General features: G+C 39.4%; 1 protein-coding gene across 1 annotated transcript; it reads left to right on the top strand.

The window, feature by feature from the left end:
* Positions 1–2,431: 2,431 nt before the first annotated feature.
* On the top strand, positions 2,432–13,277 carry LOC121234116. The gene is made up of 8 exons (XM_041129936.1): positions 2,432–2,876; positions 4,292–4,351; positions 4,894–5,634; positions 5,740–5,874; positions 7,007–7,090; positions 12,186–12,245; positions 12,368–12,454; positions 12,858–13,277. Exons 1-8 carry the CDS (start codon positions 2,535–2,537, stop codon positions 13,143–13,145), a joined length of 1,797 nt encoding a protein of 598 aa, XP_040985870.1. The 5' UTR covers positions 2,432–2,534; the 3' UTR covers positions 13,146–13,277.
* The last annotated feature ends 1,456 nt before the right edge of the window (positions 13,278–14,733 follow it).

The following is a 14,733-nucleotide window of genomic DNA, read 5'->3' as shown; positions in this document are numbered from 1 at the left end:
AACATAGGGTTTATTTATTAAGAAATTGTTGCCACATAACTTATAATATTTAAGAAATAAATACATGGTAATATATGGAAGATAATACTTGTCATTATAGGACCTATCGCCATGATTCTTGTATTTATTACTTAAATGCAGATTATCGATGGGTTTAAGATGAAATATTATATTAGAAGTGTGGACCAAGTGGGAGAATATTGACCATTTCTCACAGAGTCTCTCGTTTCCTTGAGTTTAGGAGTCCTTGAAGTAGTCCACTCTGATTTATTCATCACGTTCATAAAACGTAGAAACTGATCCCATGAAAAACTGAGTACGTGGGACACGTAGCACCGAAGTTTGATGGAGGCTTCGGCTATAAATACTGTGTTTGGTCTCCAGACTCACTCACTCAATTCCCTTCAGTCTTACACCATCTAAATAGAGTGGAATAGAGTTTGGAAGTGCCAAACACCAGTGAGAAACACAGCAAATCAGTGAAGAACATCAATGGCTTGAGGTACTGTTCTTGGCATTAAAACCTGTCGATACTTGTTTCTAAAGTATTATTCCGCATGATTAGAATCATATTTTATTCTTACAGATTCGCTATAATATTCTCGAAATCTATAAATATATTTAGGAGTGATTTGGATTTAGAGATGGGTTGAGATGGTTTGTAATTCATTTGGATTCACAATCCATCTCAACTTATCTCACTACTATTCACTACTATTCATCAACTTTAACTCATAAATCTCATTACTATTCACAGCTCATCTCAACTCATTTTCGAATCCAAACGAGGAATAAAAGTTGAATTATTTATTATATTTTGTGTGAAAATTTAGAAAAATTATTTTAGAATTTGAAAAAGTTGAATTGTTTATTATTTTTTGTGTGAGGATTTGAAAATGTTGTAATGATGAGATAAGATGAATTGAGGTGGGTTTTGAATGCAAACAAGGCCTTGAGTGATTGCTTGGAATGATCTTCTCAAAGAATCCATTTCCATTTCTATTCAGTTTAGCAATGCTTAACACTTTTTTGCTTTCGCATATGAGATGAAATGAAATGAAATTAAAATTAAAATTAAAAGTTGAATATAATATTATTAGAATAATTTGTTAATGTTATTTTTATTTTAAGATTTGAAACTTTTGAATTATTTATTTTATTTTATGTAAAAATTTAATAAAATTGTAATAACTATATGAGATGAGATAAATGAGTTAGAATAAATTGTGAAAATAAACAAGGTCTAAATCAACAAGTTGAGATATAAGAATGGTGAATGGTATAACATATTATTTAGCTATTTATTTATTTATTTATGAGAGATTGAAATTAGAGGTTTCGAATCCAAATTTTTTATTAGAAAAGTCGAATTATATACCGTCAATTTTTATTTAGAGAATCGAGTTATATTCGCTATTGACGGTAATGTATTATTTAAAATGGTCGAAATTGAAAAGATCCGGTCCTCTAATATATTAGATAAATGATAATAATTCACCTATAACTCTATAACTTATTTTAAATCAGCAAATATAATTGGGACACTTTATTCAAAAGTAATTCTAATTTTACTTTTAATTTTAAGGAGAGTTGTAGACTAATTAAGGATTTATCATTTTTTTAATGAGTAATGCTAGATTAATTTTTAAAATATACAGTCTCGCATACTTTATTTTAAAAAAAATAGGTTTATTATTAAAATAATAATTTTTTGTATGAATTTTAAATTTAATCACTTTTCAAAAAAAGTGCACAGGAGATGAGTTGTCTCGTTTATTTTTATAAATGAGATGAGATAAGATAGTTGAAATAAAAATTAAAAATTAAATAAAATATTGTTAGAATATATTTTTTTAATATTATTATTATTTTAAAATTTGAAAAAGTTGAATGGTTTAATTTATTTTGTGTGAAATTTTAAAAATATTATAATAATTATACGAAACAAAATGAGATATATTGTAAAAAAAAATTAGGTTATACACAGGTCGATGACAATAATATGATTTGTGTCTATTAAAATCTGAATGATCATGAAAAACATCTCATCTCACCTTACCTCACCTCATCATCTCATCTATTAGATTTGTATCAAATAGAAAACATCTCATCTCATCTCACATCACCTCATCATTATAACTTTTCTAAATCTTCACATAAAATAAAATAAATAATTTAAGTTTTTCAAATTTTAAAATAAAAATAATATTAAAAAATATATTATAATAATTTTTTATTTAATTTTTTAACTTTAATACTTATTTTCTATGAATTAGTCCACGGAACTCAAATACGGACTTCAAACACAAGCACCACGTGTAATTTATCCAAAATGTCCTGCAGTGGCAAGCGCTCGTGGATCTGATGAACTCGGGGCCTGTTTCCGAACTGTCATAGTCTGCAATAAATACCACAACGGCACCGCTTGGAGGTGTGTAACCATTTTTGTCCCGAGCTCGAGTGTGTAAGTTTATGCTTGGAGTCTATGTGAGCGAGCGAGAGAGAGAGAGAGAGGGGTATTGGGTGGCAGCGTAATGGGAAACCGGAGGTTTGCGCAGATATCGACGACCGATGAGGACGAAGAGGAAGAGGCGCTGCCAAGGCAAAAGTCCTCGAATACAGTGGAGGGCCAGCCGAGGCTGAGGAGGCTGAAGCGTATGAATCTTGCAGAGGAAAAAGAGGAGCCACGTCAGAAGAGGAAGGAGAAGAAAAAGAAGTCGGAGAAGAAGGATAGGGAAGTACCGCATAGCGGCGACGAGGAGGAACAGCAGGAGGAAGCAAAACCGATCGGGGAGCCGGTTAGGATTTCGGGGAAAGGAAAAGGACGGAGGACCCACTACGAGGCATTCGAGTTTGACGGGAACCGATATGACCTGGTAAGATTTTTTTTTTTGCCATTCAGATTGAAATGAGGGGGTTTTTCTGGGGATGTTGGTTTGTTAGGAATTTATGGTTTTTGTGTTGAAATTTGGGGAAGTAAAGGAAATTGGAGGAAGGGAAAGAGCGTTTTGGTGGGATTTTTGTGGGTTCTGATCCTGGATTTTGATTATAATCGTTGCTTGCAGTTTGTTGATTTATTGGTTTCATTGATAACGTAGTTGGGGGTTTTGGTGCAATTTAGCGATTGGTTACTTTTACGAAAAAGTAGCTTATTTATCCTGGTAAGCCTTAATTTTTCATTAATCTAGCACGTAAAAATGACCATGTAGGTGTGCATGCTCGAAAGAAGTGGATATAAGCATCATTCTATTGGCGTTCTATTCCGATAAACTTTCACTACTAATTTATGTTTTCGTGCTTGGATTTAGCGTTTTTGTGTCGTGTTTGGGTAATGCCTTCTATTGAAGGTATGCATCCATGTTACTCAGAAACTTTAGGTTCTTGGTAGGGTTCGGCAGTGGGGCACCCCCACCCCGTCAGGCATCCGCCTGAACGGGACGGGGGTCATCTGCAGACGGGGGCGTGCGGGCGGGTGCCCGCACACAGCTGGGGCCGGTGCCCAGGCTGGTCTGGTTTAAACCCCGTCCACTATATATTAAAAAGAATTCTTTAATAAAACGAAGTCATTTTATCTTATGTTTTATTTATTTTTAAATAAAACGGCGTTGTTCAGGATTGGGTTTAACTTAAACCCCCCTTTCCCGTCCGTCTCTATCTTTCTTTTCCCTTTCTCTGGCTCTCTCAGTCTCTCTTCCCACACCCTTCCCTTGCTCTCTCTCCCTCTCCCTCTCCCTCTCCCTCTCCCTCTCGCCGGCGTGGTGGCGCACCCATCCTCTCCTCCTCCACTTTTACAGCACGAGTCCACGGCCACGAGATGAGTGGCCGTGGGTTTGTGAAGAGACCCATTTTTTCATTTTTCAGAATCTCATATCTGTTGTGTAACTTGTGTTTTGGGTGTTTTGGATTTTTTTTGTTGTTTTCCGATTTGTTGTGGATGGATGTGGATTTGTTGTTGTTTTGGATTTTTTGGTGTTTTCCGGTTGTTTTTCGCCGTGGGTGGGTGGGTGGGTGGGGTGGGGCAGGCGGTCATGGAGGCCAATTCGCCCCCCAGAGTCCAGACAGGGGCACCTGCCCATTGCGGTGGGCAGGGTACGGGGGGCCAAATTGTCCCCCTGCCCATGCGGCGGGGCGGGATAGGGGCACCCCCCCGTCCGGGGGGCTGTGGGTAGCACCCTAGTTCTCGGTGGTTTTTAAGGAAAAATGTCTTGTGTGCTCTCACATCTTGCCTATGCTGTTGTTTTCTTTTCTTCTCTGTTTGCGATTAGCTATTTCTATCTTGGTTGTCCTGCAGGAGGATCCTGTGCTTATAGTTCCCGAGGATAAACAAAAGCCTTACGTGGCAATTATTAAGGTACTCCTGCCTCTATGAAATTACTCTTACAGTCTTCTGTGAGTACTTGTAGTATCTGTTGCAGTTTTGTGTTTAACATCTCATGTCAACTTGAAGTTTCATTTCTGAATGTCGGGTTGATCGGTATTTTTAAATCTATTCCATTCAGTTTTGTTTAGCCTGCATTTTATTGTAAAAACATGAAAGTTCTTCAATTTCCATTAGTAATAGTCTCAGGTAGCCTCTGTGGTGTTCATTTTGTTCACTTAAAATACGCAATCATTAATTTGAACAAACACATCTTTACTTGCGTATCTTCCTGTGAGCCATTAGCATGTGGACCTAAGGCAAAGGCATTCCCATTTGTGGGACTTACAACGTACGTTGTTGTTAAATTATACAACCTATCGTATGTAACTCATGTTTCTGAGATCGTTTGGACTGCATATGTTGTTTGGGATACATTCTAATTGACCGTTACTTTGAATTTTGATTTGCATTTATATTGTTTTTGGTATCCTTCCCTTTCCCTTCCCTGAAAGGAGTTTTTTTGCAATTGGTAGGATATTACTCGGGCAAAAGATGGGAATGTGTTGGTAAATGGGCAGTGGTTTTATCGCCCTGAGGAGGCAGAGAGAGGAGGTGGTGGAAGTTGGCAATCACGCGATACAAGAGAGTTGTTTTACAGTTTCCATCGTGATGATGTCCCAGCAGAATCTGTGATGCACAAGTGTGTGGTTCATTTTGTTCCCATAAACAAGCAGATTCCAAGTCGTAAACAGCATCCTGGGTTTATCGTACAAAAGGTGTATGACACTGTTCAACACAAACTGTGGAAACTAACTGACAAAGACTACGAAGATAGCAAGCAGCATGAGATTGATCTTCTTGTTCAGAAAACTCTATCATGCTTGGGGGATCTTCCTGACATTGAAACTGAAGATACTTGTGTGGATAAGGAAGATCAGTTTAAGAGTAAACGGTCCTTAAGCAGAAAGAACATTTCACCTATTGATGTTTCAAGGGAGGAAGAAGCCAGGCCAGATCAAAATCAGACACCTGGAAGCTGTACTAATAATTCCTCAGAACACCACAATATTTTAGTCAATTTCAATGCGTTAACCGGAGACAACCATCGTGATAAATGCCTGGAGAAGCTTCTTCAAGGAATTCAATACATGTGCAACCCTGTTGATAGCGTGCATGGAGATGACAAAGAAAAAGGTGGTTCTAATGGCATTAGCCATGAAAGTGAGAATAAGTGTCAAGAAGTTGCAAATGAATCTCAAGAAAAGAGCCTAAAGGTATGTAGGAACCCTTGTTTATGTTAGCTGTTAGATTGTTCATAAATAATTGGAAGTAGAGGAAAAAGGGAAAACAATAATTTACACAAATAGTTTTTTCCGCAGAGTGGTGACTCTTTTCTTTGGCCGGATGCTGCTGTTCCTGCTGTAACTGCACTTGAGCAGGCTGCACATGATACTCTTTCCTTAGACTTTCAGAAGTATAACCAAAAGATGAGGTCGCTGGTTTTTAATCTCAAGGTTTGTAGGCTCAGTTTGTCAACATGCTGTCTAGTGAAGCACTTCTTCTTCTTTGCATGTCTGCTTATTGTTTATTAGAGCCTGATGCCTTGGGATTTTCACTCTTGATATTACATAACATTAACTATGATAATGGGTTATTCCTCTGCCGCACGTCACATGTAGGTTTACAAATTAAAAACATGGGTCTTAGCTCTGCTAGACGTCATAAACAACTATCATAGCCTTGTCTTTCAAGGTGGATGAGAAGATCGTACTCAATTTCAAGCTCCTATCGGTACCACTATTATAGGTGACTGCTTTGGTGGGCCTCTTCCTCCAGTCCTCTTTTGCTTACAACTTATCATATTACTAGAAATAGTTGACACTTGGTTTGATCAAGAAGACGAGTATTTTTGGCCAGAGGCCCAAAAGTGTGAAGATAAAGTGAAGATAAAGCTTTACAGAAGGAATCGAGATTTGAGTAATGCTATATATTTCATAGTAGAAGCATACCGCATATTGGGTTTTGAATTTGGGGAAACGGAAAAATAATTAATAGTTGTAGCAGTATTGATAAAAAAATAGAAGTTATAGTAAAGGTAACAATATTTTAATGAGCGGTTGGTGCAAGAGATCTTAGATCTTAAATTTGAATTGGTTTGATGGTTGGTTGAATTAGGTTGTTGCTGGAGGTGTACCTTTAGCTATGTCTAAGAGAATTTACTTGTATTTTTCATTCTCTGAGCCATGTTTCTACTTGGTTAATACTTTTTAAAACCTTGATGCATTTACTGACATAATATTTCCTTTTGGGATGTCTTATCAGTACTATCGAGGCTGATAATATTAGAAGTTATAACTGAGAGAGTTGAAGAAATCTATGCTTTTACTTGATAAGGTGGAGTTCATTTTTATTTTTTTGGGACATGGTTTGCGTTCATACTAGACTCTTCTTCAAGCTCTATCAATTGGCTTGTTATTGGTCTTACGGAGTTAGGGTTCAGAATGAGCAAAGCTTATTAAATTGGTTTAACGGAAACATAATCTATCTTTAGCATGCCTACAATTTGTTTCAAAGCTGTTGCATTTGTCCCTAAAACTTGATGTTTTGTTTTATAAATTTATCTCTTTATTTTTTATTTTTTTGTAGAACAATGCACTTTTGGCTCGACGCCTTCTTAATGGAGAGTTGGAACCATCAAAAATACTGAATATGTCGCCAAATGAATTAAAGGTATGCTGTTTGTGCTTTCACCCTCTATGCATTTCATGCATGGATGTTTCTCAAAGGAAGGTTAATCCCATAGTGACTGTAGCTGGAGTTTGTACATGATATAATTTATTTTGATGATGCTGAGAATTCCTTCCATTTTCCTTCCATTGTACATGATTACTGATTTATGTGAAATAGAAATTTCATCTTATCAGACAGAAGTTGGCAATGTCGTGTTGTTTTGCCGATATGTTGCTCCAAAAAACTTAACCTCATACATTCTTTCAATAGGAGTAACCAAATACATTGGATGTATACAAGAAAACACCTAATGACCTAAAAAGTCCATGAAAAACTACCCAAAATACACTAAGCCGAATTGGAATAGAACACACCTTACTAACCCCAACCCCTTCTTTCCCGTAGGACTAATACTCCACCCGAAACTCCCTTTACGAGAACGTCTTCATAATGCCCTCCCTTTAGTCTTCCCTCAACTTGAGCTACCACCTTTAGCGTCGTAGTTGATTATCTAAAAAATATGCTTTAACTCTCTGTTGTTCTTACACTCAGGGTTAAACGGCGTGGGGCGGGGGGAATTATGGAATTTTTTTTGTATTTTCTTTAGTCCAATGGGTTGTTGCTATTGTATTAAAGGGAGGGAATGCCCATGAGTTCTTCTTGCTTTCTTTTCAACTTTCTAGAATGTGATTAGGTGTCTCTTTTGTATATTTCATGTGTATATAGGTTGTGCCTAGTTTTGTTCAATCAATAAAGTTTCTTTCTTATAAAAAAAAAAAAGTTCCCTGCTTTTCTTAAAACTTGATTTGGTTTCAAGCGAATGGCTAATCTCAATCGCATTGAGTAGTGCTTTAAATTGATCTTCACACCCTCCATGTGAAAGCCCCACGATATGCCAAATCTTGTTAACCTTATGCAGAACTCAATCCGATGGTGAACCCGTTATATTGTTTATTGGGGGAAGAGAAACCAGGGGAACAACATTATCTCAGACACAGTACCCAACTGCACTTCCGACCCTAGACATTCCTCTTCACAAGGCACCAATGACAAACCCATAATTTCCTCCCCGTCATATCCTGCATACAAATCCTAAACCTCCTCAACAGCTATATGGTTGTTGTCTATTGTTCTGTCACCATTAAGGTTCCTCCCCGCCATCGACAAGGACATTGCTTGAAGGTTTTCCACCCCCCGACGATCCTTTTTGTGCCACTTTGTCAGACCCTATTGCTCCCTCAAGAGGTATTGAATAGGTAGGAGAAGCACTACCTTCTGTTACCCCATTTTCATCTTCTAAAAAAGGCTTGTCTATTTCTTCCAAAGTATTCAAGACCCTAGAAGAACCCCCATCTTCAAATGAAAGTGAACCCTGAAAAAAAGTATCAACCCCATTTGCAATTGGCGACTGAGGTAGTCAAACGACAAGCTACCAATGTCGTGAGTGACACTGGCGTGAACAGTGATGCCGATGTCCAATGACCTTATTTGTGACGGTGTTGAAACGCCATTTTCCGGCGCACTTAAGGCCTTTAAACCGGTAGGATCTCCCCCCCCCCCCCCCCCCCCCCGCGTCTGTTTTCAACCCACCCCCTAAACCCATGACTAGGTCCAGCCCCTTATCCACTTTAATCATGAGATCGAACGTAGACTTGTCTCTCTCCATACGTAAAACCCTAAGGAGACCACCGCCACCCTTGTCGGCGAGTGACCTCTCACCGACGTCACAGACAAAGCCGATGGACCCTGGCGACTTCGCTGAGGGCCATCCGGCGTCGGTCTTGAGGAGAGAGAAACCGCCATGAAGCATGAAAACCCTAAGGAACCAGATCTGCCGCCACCCACCCTTGCTAGCAAGAGACACTGCACTATCGTCACAGATAAAGCTGACGGACCTCGGAAACTTTGTTGAGGGCCATCCGGCATCGGTCCAACCTCCGGCGACCTATATTGTCTCTTAGAGTACTCCGACGATCCTTCCGAAGGCTTCGTTGGTCATGTCGTCGACTCAGAAGGCTCCGACGAGTACTCCAGCGTCTCCTGTGAGCACAATCTCAATATTGCAGCTGGAGTCCAAGACAACTCTACAGTGCTTGCAATGAGCACGACTTGGAGTCCAAGATAACTTTGCAGTGCTTGCAGTGAGCACGACCTGGAGTCCAAGACAGCTCTGCAGTGCTTGCAGCTGTCAAAGTTAGCACAACGGATTTCTAATCTGGTTTCTCTGAGATGACGAATGGTTGTTGAAGAAGGGGAGTGGGTCAGTATGGGTTCTTCTATGGAGTTGGTCATAGAATCTAAATCCTTTATGCTGGTTAAGGAGGGGAGCATGTTGGTCATTACTGAAAGGAGTCGAAGGGTGATATCTAAGTTGGTTTTGGGTTCAACAACAGTACAGTGGCTGGCCAAGGCCATGGAAGCATGCACTAAGGATGAGAAACAAGATTTTTTCTCTACTGTCCAGGAAAGTGGACGCAGTTTCATGGCGCATCACTGCTCAAATGCTCAAGGACGTTATATGGCGGTGGAGGAGTATGGTGGTGGTGATGGTGATGGTAGGTGGAGGAATTTTATTTCCATTCTTGAAGAGGGGGGTAGTGGCTGGAGAAGGATGCGGAAGGTGCTGCATCATTTTTCCTTCGGCAAGAAAGGGAGTGACAGTTTGGAAGGACAAGGTGCTGCAGGACATGACTCTGTCAGGGAGTCGCGTAGCAGACATGTAGGTGGTGTGGCAAAGAGGGAGAACTTGGAGGTGCATAAAGACCCAAGTACATCCTCGGTGGTGAGGCGATCCTATGCGGCAGTTCTAAAGACAGGTCATGCTTCGGGGTGTGGGGGGTCTGCAAATCACTCCTCAGGACCAACTTGTCGAGATGCACAATTCTTTAAAGGAGATGAAAACCCAACTTGTCGAATTGAAGGCAACGATAACTTTCTTGTCTACGAAAATAGACCAGCTTTTAGCTGGAGGCAATAGGGTGGTAAGAAACAAGATAGACCCGAATCCTTTAAACTTAGAAAAAGGAAAACGAAAGATCGGATTCGGCCCTGTCCCCATAACTAGATCCAAGAGAGTATGATGGGTCAAAAGAAAATCTGGGTTATTTGAAGCGGGGTCTACATTGGCTATTGGCGTAGAGACATCAGTAATGGAATGTCATTCGCTTCGTGTAACACAGGATAGACCGATAGTCGATATTACACCCTTGGTCCCGAAGAAACTATGGCTCCCTCGTCAGAGTTGAAGGAAAAGGGTGTGCTGCCGAGGTCTGAATGAGATGTAGGATCCGCTATCACCCCAGAGTGAAGGGACTTGTTGTCACCCCAGAGTGAAGGGTCAAAAGAAAATCTGGGTTATTTGAAGCGGGGTCTACATTGGCTATTGGCGTAGAGACATCAGTAATGGAATGTCATTCGCTTCGTGTAACACAAGATAGACCGATAGTCGATATTACACCCTTGGTCCCCGAAGAAACTATGGCTCCCTCGTCAGAGTTGAAGGAAAAGGGTGTGCTGCCGAGGTCTGAATGAGATGTAGGATCCGCTATCACCCCAGAGTGAAGGGACTTGTTGTCACCCCAGAATCTCCATCCTTTTGGACTAATTGAAGAAAAGCGATCGAAGTGAAGACCAATGAGACCGAAATGGGGACCCCAATAGCCGACACAGGAGAACCAATGGGTTTGGCGTTGGTGCTTTGTGTAGAGGAATGTCTAGAATTGGGAGTGCAGTTGGATACTATGTCTGGGGATATTGTGGCTCCCCTGGTCTCGCTTCCTCCAATAGCGGATTGGATTTTGCCTAAAGTTAACGAGATTCAACAGTTTGTAGGAATTTCACATGGAGGATATGAAGATCAATTTAAAGAACTAATTACTGCGATTGAGGCAAGCTGCGCGCTTGAAACCAAATCAAGTTTCAAGAAAAGCAAGGAGTTACAGTGTCTTTTTCGGCAATCAACTACGATGCTAAGGGTGGTAGCTCAACTAGAGGGAAGTCTAAAGGGGGCATTGTGAAGACGGGAATCAAGGTGTTGGGGTTGGTGTTTGGATAGAGTTTTAGTTCTACGGGAAATAAGGGGTATGGGTTGGGTCTGGTGTATTTTGGGGTTTTTTTTTTTTTTTTTTATGGGCTTTTTAGGTCATTAGGGCTTTTTGGGTCATTTTGGGCAAGGTGTTTTTTTTGTATACATTCAGTGTACTTGGTTTCTCCTTTTGATAGATACAATATTTTTACTTATTAAAAAAAAAAATCATGAGATCTCTCACATACTCCATAACTCCCGCCAATTGAGCTTTGATAGCCCACAAGAACACCCCCCCCCCCCCCCCCCCCCACTTCTCCCAATGTCACCTGACAACCTTTGTCTCCTACAAGTTCCTTTGCAATTGGTGTCTATCTATATGACCACTTTTTTTTTTTACAAACTTATGATGAGATATTGGGGGCTGCATACAACTTAATAGGTTGCTTTCTTCAATTGATGGCTTTAGCGAATGAGCATACGGAGAATGTCCCTTTCTAGAGAGAGTCCACAACATCTTATCTACCTCTTTTTTTCTAATTCCTGTGGAGTTCAATAGGTTGAAGAGTTCTGAGAAAATGCCATCTTCCCAATCATGGCCTGCCTAGAGGAAATTAACATTTAACTGAGGAGAACCACCCAAAATCTCCAATAACTCAGCCATCGATGCCTCCTTGTGCACCCCTGGGATTGGTCGGGACACTGTTCCCAGACACTCGATGCCAATAAAAAAAAAATCAGCAACAAGTAATTCATAACCTTGTTGCTGAGTTGACATTGTCATCCATCACATTTAACCTTTTACACACCAGCCAATTCTCTCTTGCTTATATATTGCTTGCTCCTAAGAATGGAGGGTGAAGTCGTGGTTCCTACTGGGTGGATTTATGACCTACCAATCAACATATTTTGATAAGTACCTACCAATCAACATATAAAGAGAGAACCTTGTTGGAGACCAATGAATGCTATGTTGTTTGTCTCATGCTTTGCATTTTTCATTGTTCCTTTATATTTTTTTTTATTTAGGACAAGTGGGGAAAAGATCTACACTGAAATTGTTATTTTCAGGAGGGGTTAATGGCTGAGGAAACAGCGAGAAAGGAGCCCGAGGAGTCAGAGCGCATGCAGGTCATCTCTATTGACTCATTTTGTTATTAATTGTTTTTTATAAGTATTTGGCATTAACTATGAGTTATTACTTTTTTTTTTGGTGCAATGCGCTGAGTGTTTTATCATTGATCCTGAAACAGATGACAGATGCTCGTTGCTCAAGGTGCAATGAGTTTAAGGTCGGCGTAAGAGACATTATACAAGCAGGACATGGAGAACGCTATCAGGTTCTAAAACTTTTCTTCTTCCTGTTGAAATCCTAGGTATTCTAGATGCCTGAATCTCCTCTTCCTCCTCTCCCCCCCCCCCCCAAAAAAAAAAAAAAAATCCCCAAAAAAAGGTTACATCACATGTGAAATATTTGAAGCACAACCAAAGTCTATCAAGCCAAGCAGCATCAACAATAATATTATTTACTAATTGTCCTATATGGAATTTCACTGGTGACTAAATTTATATAAACAATTTGGTAATTGAGGTTGTATCGACGATGAAAACCCTTGGCAGTTAGTTAAGATGGCTTTGATTCGAAGGCCGTTTCTGGTAGTGATTCAACAGTTGTGGATGTGTATCCAGTCATTGCTTCTTCCAATTGCCATTGATTTCTTTCCCCTGGTTTTGTGGATTCAGTTGGAGTGTATTGCCTGTGGTCATTCCTGGTATGCCTCTAGGGATGAGGCATCCAAATTGACAATAGATGCGCCAAGTACGTCCAGAAGCGTTGGCACAGCACCTTGGGCCACTGCCAAGTTTGAAGATATAGAGAAGAAGCTGGTGAGTCCTCGTGAATCTGACAAGTCAGCCAATGATGTTCTAAAAAATGCAAGTGATGCGAGCATGCCCATCCTGGATTCTCAGAAATCGTTTGGCAGGTCCAAAATGGAAGAAAAACCCGAACCTGCTAGCAATGACGACTAGAATCTGTTGACCGTCGCAGTTTTGGGTCACTGACGAAGTGTTTTATTTGTTTGATGAATTACCCTTTTGTATAGTTTTACTGTTGGTGAGCTTAATGTAGACTCTTGAGCAAATAGAAGAAGTTATCTCATACATGTTTCCCTCTTGATGTTAATCCACTACTATTTACTAAGACCTCATTACAATAGATGGACCACTCTCTATATAGAGAGCTGAATGGTTTGATTCTGAAACATCCCAAGTCGATATTATTCTTTTATGCTTAATGGTGAGGCGGCTTTGCAGAGCCCAGTATACAATGCAATATCAGATATCTTTTAATTTTTTCATTTGAAAGCAATTGATTCAAATACCAGAGCCCTGCAGACACTGATGGAAGCAATAAAGCTTGATAAATAGTATCTGAGCAGCAGTGATCATCCTTGCCAATGGACGGTGCAACTGAAGGGAGTAGGTTGGTTCATAATTTGGCTGTATTAGTAGTTACCCATCAATCTTAAATTTGTGAGGTACCTTGTTAGTCTAACCCAATTAATTGGTTTGCCAGATAGAGAGAGGGAGAGAGAGAGAGAGAGAGAGAGAGAGAGAGAGAGAGAGAGAGAGAGGGCTACAGATAAAACAAAAAAGAGAGTCTTGCTTGGATTTAAATCCTCATAAACACAAATGTCAATTTTGGCTACTGTTCTGGATTACTGAGAGTAGTTGAGGAAGAGCAGCTGTGTTCTCTTCTTCCTTAAGTTTTATCAGAGCCAGTAATCCACCTCTTCTGCAACTAGCAGTCATGTGTATGCCATGTCAGATATAAATCTGTGTATTTTCATAACCAACTAACATAGTTATGTGTGATGCCCACGTTGGCAAAACGTTTGAAATGAGTCTTCATGTAACAGGGGTTTCTTTGTTAGGACCAATCCATGATTAAGCTGCATGAGGACCAACAATCTAGTCCTGTCTTAGGAACATTATTTTTCTTGCTAATCATCTTGTCAAATTATATTTCTTGGTCATCCTAAATTTTGTTCTCATATTCAGGCAGCCCACAAGATTATTATCTCAGATTTTTTAAGATTAAGATCTTTAGAGACAGATCAAGATATCATCAGTATTATTGCTAAGAGTCTGATGAGATATGATCAGATTTTCGAATATCCGATTTTTCGAAAATCTAAGTTCCAAATCCAAAAAATAAAAAATATCAGTATGATCTCAGATTCTGTTTTAGGTACTTTTCATAAATATAATACGTAGATCTTGTAGTATTTATCTTTCCAACTTATTAAAAAAATATTAATAGGTTTTTTTTTTTTTTTTTTTCCTAAGAAGAGTACAAGATTCCGCGGGTCGGATGTGACCGACGACCACGGAGAATCGTAGATTTTGCCTCCTGCAGCCGCACGTCACCAATCACATGCATGCATATTTACGTTACTCTCCTTGACTACCAAACGTCCTGCAATTTCCTTTTACCAGTAATTTTACATTATTACACTTATACTTTAGAGTAAGTTTGGACAGCGAGATGATAATTTTTTGTTTTAGATAAAAGTTTAAAATATTATTTTTTAATATTATTATTATTTTAAGATTT

The sequence above is a fragment of the Juglans microcarpa x Juglans regia genome, chromosome 6D (assembly GCF_004785595.1).
Source record: "Juglans microcarpa x Juglans regia isolate MS1-56 chromosome 6D, Jm3101_v1.0, whole genome shotgun sequence".
In the NCBI taxonomy this organism is placed as follows: Eukaryota; Viridiplantae; Streptophyta; class Magnoliopsida; order Fagales; family Juglandaceae; genus Juglans; species Juglans microcarpa x Juglans regia.
This window is presented reverse-complemented; position numbering and strand designations above follow the sequence as displayed.